This window comes from Magnolia sinica, chromosome 15 (genome assembly GCF_029962835.1).
Source record: "Magnolia sinica isolate HGM2019 chromosome 15, MsV1, whole genome shotgun sequence".
NCBI classification, from domain to species: domain Eukaryota; kingdom Viridiplantae; phylum Streptophyta; class Magnoliopsida; order Magnoliales; family Magnoliaceae; genus Magnolia; species Magnolia sinica.
In genome coordinates this window covers 36,072,056-36,087,807 of record NC_080587.1, presented here as the reverse complement: position 1 = coordinate 36,087,807, position 15,752 = coordinate 36,072,056, and the positions used below count along the sequence as shown (strand labels likewise).

Genomic DNA, 15,752 nt, shown 5'->3' with positions numbered 1-15,752 from the left:
ACTGTTCATTCCTTTTCTCAGTTCATTTCACTGCTCAATCTCAAAAATGAGACTAGTCCACAACTCAAGTGGACCACACAAAATAAGCAATAATGATAATGACAGTCACCTTTGAAACCTTTCTAGGGGCCACCGTAATGTTTATTTACCATCCAACTTATTCATGAGGTCACGTAGACCTGGATGAAGTGAAAAAACAAATATCAGCTTGATCTGAAACTTCTGCAGCTCCTAAAAAGTTTTTAATGGTGGGCATTCAATCCCTACTTTGTGATCCACTTAGAATTGATTCTGCCTCATTTTCGGTATCATGCCTTAAATTGATCTCAGAAAAGGAATGAACAGTGTGGATAAAACCCCTACATCATGGTGGGGCCATAAAGGGCAATGGTAGGTCGCATTCTGCAATTGTGCAGCAAATAGTACTAGATAACCGTTCCTAAACCGTAGAGGTAGCCGTTCCTAATTACCGATTTTGGTTTAGCAAGTGTTGGGCAAATCACCCATAGTTTTTATAAGCTCCAAGTTATAATATATATATATATTAAAAAAAAAAAAACAAAAAAACAAAAACAAAAAAAAAAAAAACAAAAACAAAAACAAAAAAGCGTAGACAAAAACAATAGGAACTGAGCAAAGAATGCCCAATGCACAAGGATGCTCTTATCCAAATCACCCACAGATTTTACTGAAAATAGTGTATAAGTTTTACTGAAAATAGTTTACCTCAAAATTTTGTCATGAACTGGAAGGCTTTTATCCTTCAGCCAAATCTTCTTCACCGCATATCGCCACCCATCTAGTTTATTTTTGCACAACACAACATGACCAAAGCCACCATGAACTATCAGAATAATAGTAGCATCTTAAGTGGATGCAACATTAAAAGAATTAAATATAAACATAACAAATCAAATATGAACTTCTAGAACATCAAGAAATTGTGAGGAGGTAACTATATATCCATTGTTAAAGTTCAATTCATCAAACCAACTCAAATGATTGGGTTTAGAAGTAAGGAATCTTACATACTCATAGAGTTGTCAATCTGTGTAATGTTTTTACAAGATGGAAACAAATTATTCCAAGGGTCATGCTAACCTCAGTATGTCCATATTCAAGTTGCCATGTTACATTGGAAAAACAGTTAAGAGCAATCAATAAACACCAACAATAATTATATAGTTGCAGAATGCTCCTTGTACAATGGTGTCACCTAGACAGTACAGTACTTAAGTCTGCAGACATAACGCCAATTTAGAACTCCTGATGGCACTTAAATGGAGTTGAATGAAAAAAAAAAATTTATTTTCTTCTTTTTATATCTGTCATTATTACGTTGTGCTAAATGTTAACTTATGTTTGATAATTTTCATATTATTTTATATACTATTTTCAATAAATTTGTTCCCGATGTCTTCATTGAATTTACTATGTTTAGTATTATTAACTCTTTTTTAAAAATACAGGCTTCTACAAGTGTCTAAACTTTTAAAGGTTACCAGTTGAACCCATTATGTGGGTCAAAACTTAGTATACTAATCCAAGAAAAATGGTGCATTGCCTTCCAAAGCCACTTTCATAGATACACTGATTAAATAGATAACATAAGAAAAGGAAATAGGGATCAAATATGTGCATTATCCTTCAAGAGAAAACAAAGGTCTGGGTGGTGAAACCAACTTTTGTGCATGTCTGACAAAAAGTAAAGGATATCAACCATACAAGAATTACCATGAAACTAGAACCCTTTCTTGTTCTTAATTAAAGCAGTTGTCCCATGCTTCTGCAGGGATACGATGAATATGAGACATCTTGAGAGTCACGCACAAAATGCACATCCTCCAAAGACCCACATCTTTAGGAACCTATAGCCTTGTCACCACCTTGCACATCTTGAATCTCGTCAATGCCCAAAACCCAAGGCACGTATCAGTAAGGAATCTCAAACCAGAACATATCAATGGAATGTCAATGTGGTTTTGGAGTTTGGATTACATCACACATCCTCCAAAAAAGCTTTATCATTCCCCTTGGAAGCTTCACTGCTGTCAACTTACATTTGAGATATTCTCACGACAATTGAATTTAACTTCACCAGCCAGTTAATCTTTCATGTTATTTGAACAAAACTAATGCGGCAACATGCCACCAACTAATATCAAATGAGACCAAGATCAAATTTTACAACCTGTTATTTCTTGGAATGTTGGAATTCAAACTAACAACAATATCATCAACATCAAAGCCTTATCCCAACAAATTGGGTTGGCCACATGAATCATGTTCCACCATTTCACTCTATCGAGGACCATAGCCTTAATTAAACCATAGGCCATCGGATCTCTTCTTACTACCTCTACCCACATCCTTTTGGAACTTCACCTTGCCCTTTTGAGCCTTCAACTTGAACCCACGCAGGCTTAAATGTAGTTCTTAGTCTGCATCACACACAAGCAAACCATCTTAGTGTACTTCTAATCCTATTGGTGCAACTCACAAGTTCCCTCGAATATGGTCACTTCTAATTCTATCCTTCCTAGTCTCGCCATTCATCCATCTTAGCATCCTCATTTCAGCTAAACTCATCCGATGAACATATAGTTCTTTGACTGCCCAAGATTCCTTAGAAATCATACTGATATGTGGAAGTAACTGTCATTGGATTACCCAAGACCCCGTGGATGTGTACCCAGAAATGTCTTCATCAATGCTCCCTACGGCTTTCCGATTTCTATCCATCAATATGTTGAATAAAGTTATTCCATTAAAAAAAGATATGCAAACAAATAGTTCCTAAGAAGATATTGAGGATTATTTTACACGACAACTTCTGATCGTAAAGAAAGTTAATACCAGAAAAAGGTGTGTGAGCGCAACCATACAACATTAATGAATTAAATTTAAAATTAAAATTAAAATTTAAAAAAAAAAAACAAAAAAACAAAAAACTAAAACTAAAACTAAAATGTGAATTCTTACCCAGTGGAGATTTCCTCAAAGTCATTCAAATAACGGGAACTCGGAAGAGAGAATATTCTCCCAAACAAAATCAGCACTAGCTTTCCAAAATTGAGATATTGGGGAAGAAACCTATTCACCAATCATTCGTAGGCAATTAGCAAAGGAGTAAGAGTAATATCATATTTGGGTCAAATTTATATTTTAAAAAAATGTTGTGACATTAACATAGGATGCATAACCCACCGTATATTGCCGAAAAGCATCCTCAAAAGAATTGTTAAAGAGCAATGGTGGTTCCGTAGCCAAATCTCTGACCCATTTTGAAAGTATCTAATAAAATTTACCAATAGCAATAAATGTGCTGTAGTGCAAATCTTGGAAAGAATATGGGTAATCACAACTGAACATGCAATACTTACTCCTAGGTTGTAAAGCTCCGATGTTATGTTAGGCAAAGCATGTGCCAATGGCCCTTTGGAGGAGCAAGCAACACAAAGCAAATGAACCTAATATTAGAAACACAAACCTTAATTAGAATCAATTTCTTAAATTGTTGAAGGAAAAAAAAAAAAGATAAATACCATAACTAGATCCTGCTCCATGCCTTGAGATGTTTGATGATCACTTGTTGAAACAAAAGAAAAGGAATCCAAAGATCAGCCTTCTAAATCACTATCTTCAACCTCTGTCATTTTCTCCCTAAGGGCAACATTCTGAGAAAAGATATAAGAATAAACAAACAATAAGCATATAACGATAATGACATTTTGCACAATAAAACCAATAGTCAATAAAGAATACTGCATTTTGCACAATACAACCAACAGAACTTCAATAAAGAACACCTGCCATCCAGATGGTTGAGTGTTGCTAAGGTCCCATCAAATCTCATACCCAAGAAAAGAAAGCCATTTCCTTTCCCTCATGTTAATTGCTATAGAATATTTCTGGAAAATTACATGAAGTCAAGAAAACAAACAAGTTATTGATATTAACAGGTGTATCACCTCTTGTGCTTCAACAAATTCTGACCACGTAAGCTTCACTGCAACTCTGTTTTACGGGAACTGCATTAGAAGCATCAAGTAAACACCTGCCATCCAGATGGTTGAGTGTTGCAAACTCCTTCCTATGTGAATCCTGGTTATACTCTGGCTTCTTGTCTTTCCCATAAGCAAGAGAGCTCCAGAACTCGCCAACCACAAAAGCTGGTTTGGTCCAATCAATATAAACCTTAGCAATGTGTGCCTGATATCCTTTGGCAAAATCGAAGCGCCACCCATCAAAGCCGATATCATTCTTCAGCCAGTTCAACCAATCAGGCAGCTCTCTTTGCACCCTTGCATTCGTGTGATCAATGTCAGGGGCACCACCAAAGTCAGCACCAGTGTCGAGATTTCCTGTTCCATTGGAATAGGTAGTGTCATTGCTGTAAATTAAAGAAGGGCCCCAGTCGAGACGGTCGTCTTCTGTTCCACCTTCGAATATGCACCATATCCCTCTGCCATCCTTCTTCTCGGCACATCTATGGTTAATGACTATATCTGCAACACATTTGATTCCCTCATCATGCAATGTCATTATCAATCACTTCAATTCTTTCTCGTTACCATATCTTGATGCATTGAGATCAATCTTCTTAGAAGGTAACCTGAGGAAGGAAAAGGAACAAAGAAAAGCATGTTATGAGCCTCATCAGGACCTTAATCTTATATAGAAAGTGTTAAGACCCGAGGCCCCGAAATCTAGTTTGTACACTGGATAGCCGTTGGCTGTAGGTCCATTGGCCCCAAAAATGTTTTGACTTGATCATAATGTTGTTCTGTTATCGAGCTACAAGCCGTATTTCAACCCGATGTCTGAATTTTAATATACGGACTTAAAATTAAACAATTTGAGAAATGATAATTATGTCCTTATTTTATCTGGTGGAGCCTCATCATTGAATTTTCAAAATCCGTTAGGTTCGAGAGCCTAACCGTTATGACCGTAGTCGAGTTATGGAGTTACTGGCGAAAACGGCATGTCAATAGGACACCTGGATTGTAAGTTATGAATAAATATGCACATATATATTTTGATAAAATAACTCAAATGACCTCGATGTTTTTAAAATCCTTGGAATACTTTAGTTCAACTTACTTAAATAACATTATTATATTGTTACCATAAGCTTACACTTCTCAAAAACATCACAAAACACCTCCCAAACCTTCTTTTTAGACAAAAACTAATTTTAAAACCAGTTTCAAGTCCATAAACATAAAAATCCTCTTTTAACCAGTGTTCGAAATATCGATACTATCGGTCGATATTATCGTTATCGCACCCCTGCGAGACGAAACCCTCGCGATAACCCCCGGAAGATACCAAAAAATCCAAAATCCAGATATCGGCCGATATATCGTCGATATCGCACAATATATTGGCAATATCGCGCAAAAAAAAAAAATTTGAACGAGAAATTTTTTTTAAAAAAAAAGAAAAAAAAAAAGAAGAGAAATCGAAGAGTACCTGTAGGCTGCAACGAAGATCGGTGATCGGAAGTGGGCCATTCGACAGGTAAGTACGCTTTCCCTCATTTTCTCACAAATTTCTTCCATTTCCCTCTTTCTTCGCTGATTGGAGAGCGTCCGTGGGAATTTTTTCCGAGATTTCAGCGAGAAATCAAGCCGGATTAAGGAAACCTCGCCGCGAATGTTGCTCCGGAACGCATGCGTTCGTGAAGGAGAGGGAATGTGAAGGAGAGGGGCGCGGATGGGTGAAAATGGGTCACGCTGATGGGTTAATGAAATCGGGATGTGTACTGAGTTACTCATACACTCTCATCGTACTGAGTAAACTCTGTTGGGCCCACTGTGAATTCATGTGGTTTATCCACACCGTCCATACGTTTTTCCAGATCATTTTACGGGTTGAGCCCAAAACTGAAGTATATCAAAAGCTCAAGTAGACCCTACCAAAGGAAACAATGGAAGTATTGATTTCCATCGTTGAAACATTTCTAAGGCCCCCAGTGATGTTTATTTGTCATCTAAACTGTTCATAAGATCACGCAGACATGGATGAATGGAAAACACAAATATCATCTTGATCTAAAACTTCTGTGGGCCGCGAGAACTTTTCAACGATAGACTTCAATTCATACTATTTCAGGTGGTGTGGTCCACTTAAACTTTGGATATGATTAAATTTTGGTTTAAAGCCCTAAAATTATATGATAAAGCTTATGTACAGAGTTGATACAGTGCATGAATGACGGTGGGCCCCACAAAGTTTACTCAGTACGCTGAGTTACTCGGTAAGCAATCCGCTTCCGTGAAAATGCAATCGGTGTGTGGTGCGTTACTCAGTACGCTCTCATGGTACTCAATAAACTCACTTGGGCCCACATTTAATGCATGTGGTCCATCCACGCCGTTCATCCACTTTTAATGATCATTTTAGGTGTTGAGCCCAAAATTAAACCATATCCACAACTCAAGTGGACCACATTACAGGAAACAATGTTGAATGAGCGTTGACCATTAAAAACGTTTTGGGAGCCATAAAAGCTTTGGATCAACCTGATATTTATTTCTTCCCTTCATCTGGGTCTTTAGGACCCAATCAACAGATTGGATGTCAAATAAACAGTACGGTGGGCCTTAGGAGGATTTTAATGGTGGATATCCAATCATTATTGTTTTCCTGTGGTGTGGTCCACCTACGATTTATATCCCTATAATTTTTTGTATCAATCCCTAAAATGATCCGGAAAAATGGATGAACTGAATGGATGAAACAAATACATTATGGTGGGGCCCACAGAGCACCGACCACTAGCATTAAAGCAACTGACATTTAATGCTTTGTGCATTTTAATGCAACCAAGCTTATTATTTGGTGTGGTCCACTTGAACGTTGGATCTACCTCATTTTTTGTGCTCATGCCTTAAAGTAATCTGAGAAAAGGGATTAACGACTTGGATGTACAGATACATCACGGTGGGCCCGCCCACAGAACTGCCCATTCGAAGCTAAGGACGGGCAGGGGTAGTACGCAATCCGCGTCCAGGCACGGAAGATACTGACAAGTTGCGTAGCCAGACTGGCTACTGAAGTGATGCACCAAGTTCTGTGGGGCCCACCATGATGTATGCGGTGTATCTACACCGTCCATACATTTGGCTATATCATTTTAAGGCATGAGACAAAAAAATGAGTCAGATCCAAATCTGGAGTGGACCCCACCATAGAAAACAATGGGGAGAGGGACGCCCACCGTTGAAACCTTCCTAAGGTCCACTATCATGTTTATCTGAGATCCAACCTGTTTATAAGTTAAGACAGACATGAAAGAAGGGAAAAAACAAATTTCAGCTTGATCGAAAACTTTTGTGGCCCTTGGAAATTTTTAATGGTGGGCGTAACTCTCTCCACTGTTTTCTGTGGTGGGGTCCACTCGAGCTTTAGATTTGACTCATTCTTTTTCTCATGGCCTAAAATGATATCTCCAAATGGTTGTGTTTTCATACATGACTATGATATATTTATAAATATCATGCATCCAATTTAAATATAGTTGCATTAGTTCAGTTAAACATCGCATAGCTTAGGACCCTATACAAAGGAAACTTATTATGTGCATATTTTTTTTGAGATGTTATGATTTAAAATTCTGTATTAAGGGCTTTTTTAACAATCTTCAAAGTTTCATTAAAAATTTCAACCATTTCCTTAATGTTTCCCCATGTTTCCCAAAAAGTGCGATAAATTATGCGATACAAACGATATATCCCGTGCGATAACCAATACGTATCTGTCTCAAGGGTGCAATACATAGTGCGATACCGATATTTCGAACACTGCTTTTAACAACCCATTTCCAGCACTCTCTTTCTTGTTGAGTTTGAAGTTGAGAAAAAGAAGAAGAAAAGGAAATAGAAGCTGAGTTTGAGAGCCAATCCTTTGATAGTTACAGGTGGGTGCATAGATTAGGAGCACGCATATCTGTGCGTTGGGTTTTCCTTGAAAACCCCTATTGCTGAATTTTATGGTTTAAATCCCCTTGAAAACCCTATTGCTAAATTTTCTGATTTAGGGTTAGGTTATTACTGGATTTTCTGATTTAGGGTTAGGTTATTGCTGGATTTTTTGATGTAGTTGGTTAACTTATTGCTAGATTTTTTGATGTAGTTGGTTAACTTATTGCTGGATTTTCCTTCAAAGCCCTATAGAAGATTAGCTTTTCTGATTTAAATTGGTTAGGTTATTGCTAAATTTTCTTAAGGTTATTGCTGGATTTTCTAGGTTAGTTGGTAGAGATGATTTAGTTTTGTTTAAATTCATACGTATTTCCATCAGTCTCTCTGTCCCTTACAAAGTCCGCCCGCTACCTATCTAATAAAACATTTGCAAGAATTATCCTTCATCCTTTTGATGTAATTAATTCTTGAGAAAAAACATGCTTGTGGCATGAAGTCTTATAGCGGAATGAATCCCGGATTGGATTTAGATTGGTTAAGTCATGTGCATATCATATGCATGGTTCATAATTGTTATATCATTGTATGATTGAGAGTGAATGATTCATATCATGGTACGGTGATCATAGTAGGTTGTGTTGCGACAGACGATGTGTCTATGATTAGTATGTGAACCGTCTAGATACAGGATGCATTACATGAGACCCCTATGAGAAACTTAAAATTCATGAGAAGACCATATGAGGAAGGTCATCCTATGCTTGTCTTGAAAAACATGATATATTGTGATTGTGTGTGGACTCATGCATACGGTGATTGTAAATGCGATGAAACATACTTTGTTATGACTTGAGTTGGACACCACACCGAAAATGTGTAATTCAACAGGACATGACTAGGGGGTCCGTGAGTGAAAGTTCCTAAACCCTGATTGGTACCATTGGGAGTAACCAATGCCTAAACCAGGTGGAAGAACAGAGCGTTGGAATGCCGAAATGCCAAAGTATGCAGCGACTCTCACCGACGCGTGTCAATTGGTTAAGAGGTTTGACCTGACCTGCTTATGGGCAAGCAAAGATAGGTTGTGTGTGACGAGCTCATAAACTGTCCGCTATCGTTTTGCCAGGCGACTTATGACTTCTCGCTGTTAGGCAAATAGTGAGGTTCAACACAAGTGGGTTAAACTAGTTCGGCCCGTGAACTATGTAGCCCCACCTCTGTATTTGACCACGGTGGAAAAAGTCTATACAAGTGGGTAGTAATCATATGCGAGTCCCACCTCTGTTTCAGACCTTGGTGATCCAATTGGGAAGTGTGAAAAGTTGTGTAAACATTAAAAGAGTATGTATGTTACAAGTGACTAGAAGTCCCACCTCTGTATATAAAAATGATTGGGAACATAAAAAGTGGCATAATGCATTGTATCTTTATTTTATTGTTATCGGTCCAGCGGGCCTGTGCATTATATGAGCATGAAATGAAACATGCATTTTCACTGCACACACGCACTCACTGGGCTTAGTAGCTCAAGCTTTCCTTTCTATTTTTTTTACAGGTGAGAGTAGGGAGCTGCAGGAGTAGAGGCTACAGACTCCAGTAGTCCTTTTTGTTTTGTACATATCAGTGTATATATATTTTTTATAATACCCTGAATATGTACATCAGGTGTAGTAAATATGACATGGTTTATGTTTTGGTTTTGCCTTGATGTGCTCAGTTGTACACAGTAACATATGTTGAATATGATCAAATTTTGAGAAATGATACGTGTTTGTCGTCTCTACTTTCAGAAATCCTCCATGTCGAACCCCACTTATGGGACTTGGTATGTGATAGTTGGAAGTCCCAAAATCGGAGTTCTATAGAGGCTATCAACCAAAATTTGGTGTATAGTAATCATGGATTACTAACACTAGATTTAGGGACGTGACAGAAAGCAACCATTTCTTTAGCTTGTATTTCGATGCATAACTGAATTCAATTGCAAAAATCTGCTCAATAGAGATGAAAGGACCAATTAGTGCTGCTACATTTATTAGTGATTCTGATGCACCAGGCCACTGATTCTGATGGCCCCACCATGGATAAGGTAATGCATTTCATGTTGGAAGATCCTATCCATCCAAGCTTTCAACTTTTTCTTATTCAAACCATCCATTTGCGGATCATTACTCATCAAATGGTTAGAATCCCCCAATCTTTGAGAATTCAGGGGTATTCCATGTACAAGGTGGAATCCATAGGATCAACGGTCTGTATCAGTAACCATGATCCTTGATGAATTAGGACACTGTCAGCTCCTCCAAAACCTCTCTTTTTTTTTGGTATTTTCTCATGGAATTGACTAAGCTGTTAAAAGATAAAACCATCTGCATCTCTAAATAAGAAACATTGATGGATAGCCATCTGAAAATCTGGTTTCTTTATTTCTAATAGGACAAGGACCTCCTATATCCCAATGAAAATTATTCATTTTAATAATAATAATACTAAAATGAATTGAAAGGAAGAAAACCAAAAATTATAAAAATAATTATTAAAAAATAAATAAAAATCAAAGTAGAGAATGCGATTTGATTAACAAGATAGAATTAACACTTTTTGAATGCCAAAGGCCGTGAAACAAGAGAAAGAAAATACACTGAAATAAGCATTATTTTGCAAATTCAAATCCCACCCATTAACAAGATGTGGTCCGGCTTGCCGGTGCACAAGATTTTTCAAAAGGAACAAAGCTAGGACTTTTGTATCAGACCTATTTACAATGAAGAAGAACAATAAATAAAGAAAAAATAAAGAAAGAAAGAAAGAAAATATATGGCGCACACCCGTAATTAGAAGTTTGATTGAATTGAGCATTCAAACACAGCCTAAAATACCCCAAGGCATTGTGGAGTCAGAATCTATAGTCATTGCCTTCCAATGCAATTTACTGCCTCGACGCAACTATTACTTGAATCAACAAAGCAAATAAAGCAGGGGGCAAAAAAAAAAAAGCCAAACACTAACCAAATCTTGTCATGTTAATTTTGCTAAGTAAAACCATCGGGGTTAACCTGAGATGTCGTTTCCATCCATGCTTCCCAGATGAACACAGCTCTCGGAGAATGATATTACAGATCCTGAACAGGATCTATTGCTCGTATCATCTTTGAAAACTGCTTTCTGCAGGCATTGTTCTGGTATCATCTCTCCAACCTCTCTCTCGCCTTCACTCCGATTTACTTTGTGCAAGGTTTTTGACTTTCTCTTAGGCGAAAATTTAGGCTCTTGAGAGTTCCTGCTATCTTCGGAATCAATGGGTGCAAATCTTAGGGAATGCAGTGGAACGTAGTTCTCAAGTGTGCCCTTGGTCCGCCATCTTGATCCACATGCATTGCACAACAACAGCTTACAAGGCGGCTCGTTCCTCCAAAGTGGAGTGCCTGAGTCATTCCACCAACATTCAACATTTAGAAGATGAGGAAAATTAACAAAGCAGATAGTCAACAACAAGTGAATTCACAAATTACATGCGGCTGTTGATCTTCTTGTTCCAGCTGTTGATGCATTTTTGGTTCGGAGGAAGTTTCATCAAACCTTTGGTGATCTTCTCGTTCCGCTCCTCTTCCTTCCTACTACTCATTTTCTACAATGGAATTGAAGAATCGGACCGGAAAAAACCAGAGATTTCAGATTTTCAGGCCGGTAATCAATGGATTGGACAGCTCAACTCGAAATCTGAGATTTCTAGGAGGATTTAGGGTCGGTTCAGATTCGAATGTAGGGTTTGAGAGAGAGAGAGAGAGAGAGAGAGAGAGAGAGAGAGAGAGAGAGAGTGTGTGTGTGTGTGTGATCAAATGAGAGGAAATTAGGGGGGAAAAAAATCACCTTCTGAGTAAAAACAGGACAAAACCTCTCGCATTTGCCTTCAAAATGAGATTTCTCGCGGAAACAGGCGAAAACCGAGCAATGCAGCTACAAAACCCTAAAAATTGCTCCACAAGGTAACCTCAAAGCAAGAAAAACCACCAGATTTGAAGTTCCAAAAAGCAGAAGACGTTGAAAAAATCCTCAGTAAGAAGCTTCTAGACTTCTCATCTAAGATATGAAGATCAAATGCATGACATTTCCCGCCCGTTTCCTGCTCCCTTTCTGCTGGAGAATGCCACCGGAATCTGACACAAGGCAGCAGAAAGAGCAACAGGATGAAGAGGATTCTTTCGGAACCCTAGGAGTTAGCGAGAATGTTCGGCAGTAAACGTCGTCAGGAATCGCCAGGCTCTGCTCTCGTCGCCATGGGAAAGCAATTTCTCTGTCGGAAGAGAAGGAGATTGAGCTTTTTGTTAGCAGCTGGGAAGAAAAAGGGCCAGCAGCTCCGGCTCCTTCGCCCTTTCGTTCCAAGTTGTTTCAAACGGTGGTCACTGAATCACCACCGTTTTCTTCCGTGCGGCCCAATTGAGTTTTGAATCCAACTCATTCTTGGTTAAATTTCCTAAAATGATCCCTCAAAACAGATGCACGGTGTATATTTCTCGTAAACATCACGATGGGCCCCACCATAATTTAAGTTTTAGAGTTCCTATTTGTGTAGTTGGGTACGGTTAAAACCGTTGGTATTAGGAGCCCCTTATAACTTTTCCTAAACCAAAACTATAGATGTACCTAATCGATAATTTTGTCACAATGACCCTAAATCCTAAACCTTAAATTCTAAATCCAAACCATAAACCCTAAACACTAAACCCTAAGACCCAAACGAGTAAACCTAATCCCTAAACCCTAAGTCCTAAATCCAAACCATAAACCCTAAACCCTGATCCCCAAACCCTAAAACCTAAATTGCTAATATGTTTTATTTATTTGAATTATATAATTAGTGGTTAATTTTTTTGAATTATGGTTTACATTGCTTATTGTTTAGCTTATTATCGTGCATTAGATAATTAGCTTAATATGTTTGTATGATATTGTTTTTTTTTTCTTATCTTTTTTTTTGTGTATTATATAGTTAGCTTAATATGTATTATGTTACTTTTTGCTTAGCTTATTATTATGACTTGTGAGTTAGATAATTAGTTATCTATTTGAGGATTTTTATGTGGCCATACATAAATATAGTGTGTTTTCTGTGGCATAGAAATAGTGCAAATTGTCCCATTCTGGACAGTTTTAGGTTAGATGGATAGTATGCTTTCATATATAACCTATTTAAATGTTCATGCCTGATCTACACTCCATATCCTCATTTTGCTCTGGATATGTTTCTTCATTTTCATTTATAATGTTAAATATCTTCACATTGCTTAGATATTTGGCATTGGAATGTAATTGAAGATCAACTTATATAGAGAGACATGGGGAGATGTTGCCGAATTTTCGGCGTAGACATTTAAATGAGAATATGAAAGTATTACAATCTATCCAACCTTGAATAGGTGACTAATTTAGCTTATTATTGTAACTTGTGAGTTAGATAATTAGTTGCGAGTTAGATAATTAGTTGCCCATTTGAGGATTTCTATGCCTGATCTGTGCTCATCTCCTCATTTCTCTTTGGATATGTTTATTCATTTTCATTTATAATGTCAAATATCTTCACATTGCTTAGATATTTGGAATCGGGAATGTGATGGAAAATCAACTTATCTGGAGAGATATGGGGAGATGCTGTCAAAATTTTGGTGGTGGGTGTTTAAATGGGAATACGAAAGTATTACAATCTATCTAACTTTGGATAGGTGACTAATTTAGGATTTAGTATAAATCTTTAAGGCATCAGATTGCTAATGCTAATATGATTTAGTATCTTTCAACTATTAGATGGCTAGTGAGGGTCTTTCCAATACCCCAGGTAGTTTGTCAGTTACATCACCGATGATTTTGGAAGATCAAGGATTAGGTATAGAAGATGAAGATGTGCCCATTGATATTAGTACCTCACATTCACAGATTACGGGAAAAGTGAGAAAAAAAAAAGATCTATAGTGTGAAAAGATTTTGAAGAAGTAACCCTGAAAAACAACACAGTGAAGATACAATACAAGTACTGCATGACTCAATATGCTAAACAAGTAGATGGGTCAACTACAACTTTGAAGAAACACGGTCTAAAGTATCGTAAAAAAGCGAGAACTCATACCTCGGGGTAACAGACACTTTCATTTACCATATCTTTAGTGGGTCCGTCGCAAGGTACATTTTCCATCTACAAGTATAACAGAGACCAAGTAAATGAGTTGATGGCTAAATTTATTACTATCAACGAAAGACCATTTCAGATGGTAGAGAGTCATTTTATCGAATTAGTCAAAAGCCTTAACCCCATATACGAGAAGGTCTCCCGTACAACAATAAAGAGAGTGTGCATGAAGATGTATGAAAGCGAGAAGCTCAAGTTGAAAGGACGGTTGGAGTCAATTTTTTGAATTAGCTTGACATCATATTTGTGGACGACATCCAATTAATGAAAGGGGTATATGTCACTAACTACCCACTACGTTGATGTTGAATGAAGGCTCTGCAAGAGAATCATAAACTTTTGTTATCTTGCGTCTCCTCACACTAGATTGATGATTTCAGACTGCATGTACAAATGTCTTATGGAGTAGGGCATTGAAAAGAAAATCTACTTAATAACTTTAGACAATGCCTCCGCAAATAATAGCGTGATAACGAATTTGTGGAACTAGTTTAAGGCCACTGGTGACTTCTATTTTGGTGGAAAATTATTTCATGTTAAGTGTTGTGCCCACATCCTAAACTTGATTGTACAAGATGACCTAAAAACAATTGAGCTGGTGATCGAGAACATGAAAGAGAGTGTGAAGTACATACGTGGGTCACCTTAACGATTATATACATATAATGAGAATGTGAAATGGTTGAATTTATCATCTCAGAGAACGATGAAGTTAGATGTCATAACACGTTGGAATTCAAATTTTGAATTGTTGGATTCAGTGATACGTTTTATAAATGCATTCTCTCACTATGCGGAGCGTGATAGTGTGTTTCTTTGGTTGCCTTCTTAAGATGATTGGTTAGGAATTAAATCAGTTTGCAAGTTCCTTTCTGTTTTTTACGACACAACGAAGAAATTTTCAGGAAGCATGTATCCAACAATAAATATATTTATACCAGAACTTTGGATGGTAAAAGATGTATTGCACGGAAGTTGTAGTGGATCAGAATTTTTACGATTAATGACCTTGGGTATGTAATTAAAGTTCAATAAGCATTGGTCTGAGTGCAATCTGGTAATGGCTGTTGCAGCCATTCTTGTTCCTCGATACAAGATGCTCATGGTTGTATTCATCTGTAATAAGTTATATGGTGAGAAGAGTGCCTTTGAGGTCGATAAGATTCATGATGCAGTTGATGATTTGTAAAAATTCTATGTATAAACTTTAGGTGCCGCAAAGGACAGAACTCTTCAAGTGGGTTCTAGTTCTGTTGTTGATGAACAACGAGAAACGATCGATGATTTCATGTCTTTACTAGCACATGTTGAGACTTAAATGCAAACAACCTAATCAGAAATTGAAAATTATCTCAAGGAGCCACTTGTAAAGTACAAAGGCGAAGAATTTGATGTTTTGGACTGATAGAAGACGAAATCTCGTGATTCACAATACCTTGTGCTCTTGTTAATTGCACAAGACATATTATCAATTCTAATTTCAACCGTGACATCGGAATGTGCTTTTACTATGGGGAGTAGGGTCAATTGAAGCTCGCTTATACCAGAATCAGTTGAAGTACTCATTTGTACATGGGATTAGCTGCGGCCAATATGGGGGAAAGGGAACTCTGTTGATGAGAAGTTCGAGGAAGAGGAGA

General features: G+C 37.5%; 1 protein-coding gene and 2 long non-coding RNA genes across 3 annotated transcripts; all 3 read right to left on the bottom strand.

The window, feature by feature from the left end:
• Positions 1 to 755: 755 nt before the first annotated feature.
• On the bottom strand, positions 756 to 3,928 carry LOC131227941 (uncharacterized). The gene is made up of 3 exons (XR_009162637.1): positions 3,208 to 3,928; positions 2,983 to 3,093; positions 756 to 844 (listed from the first exon to the last, which is right to left on the bottom strand). It is a non-coding gene; the product is annotated as an uncharacterized LOC131227941 (long non-coding RNA).
• Positions 3,929 to 3,981: 53 nt separating this feature from the next.
• On the bottom strand, positions 3,982 to 4,545 carry LOC131226910 (alpha-amylase type B isozyme-like). The gene has a single exon (XM_058222615.1). The coding sequence runs from the start codon at positions 4,543 to 4,545 to the stop codon at positions 3,982 to 3,984; it is 564 nt and encodes a 187-aa protein (XP_058078598.1).
• Positions 4,546 to 10,573: 6,028 nt separating this feature from the next.
• LOC131227998 (uncharacterized) lies at positions 10,574 to 12,261 on the bottom strand. Its single transcript, XR_009162680.1, has 3 exons — positions 11,802 to 12,261; positions 11,444 to 11,559; positions 10,574 to 11,356 (listed from the first exon to the last, which is right to left on the bottom strand). It is a non-coding gene; the product is annotated as an uncharacterized LOC131227998 (long non-coding RNA).
• Positions 12,262 to 15,752: the final 3,491 nt, after the last annotated feature.

Bases quoted from the DNA above. Each gene is read 5' to 3' on its own strand.
- LOC131226910 (XM_058222615.1), bottom strand. From the start codon at position 4,545: ATGACATTGCATGATGAGGGAATCAAATGTGTTGCAGATATAGTCATT.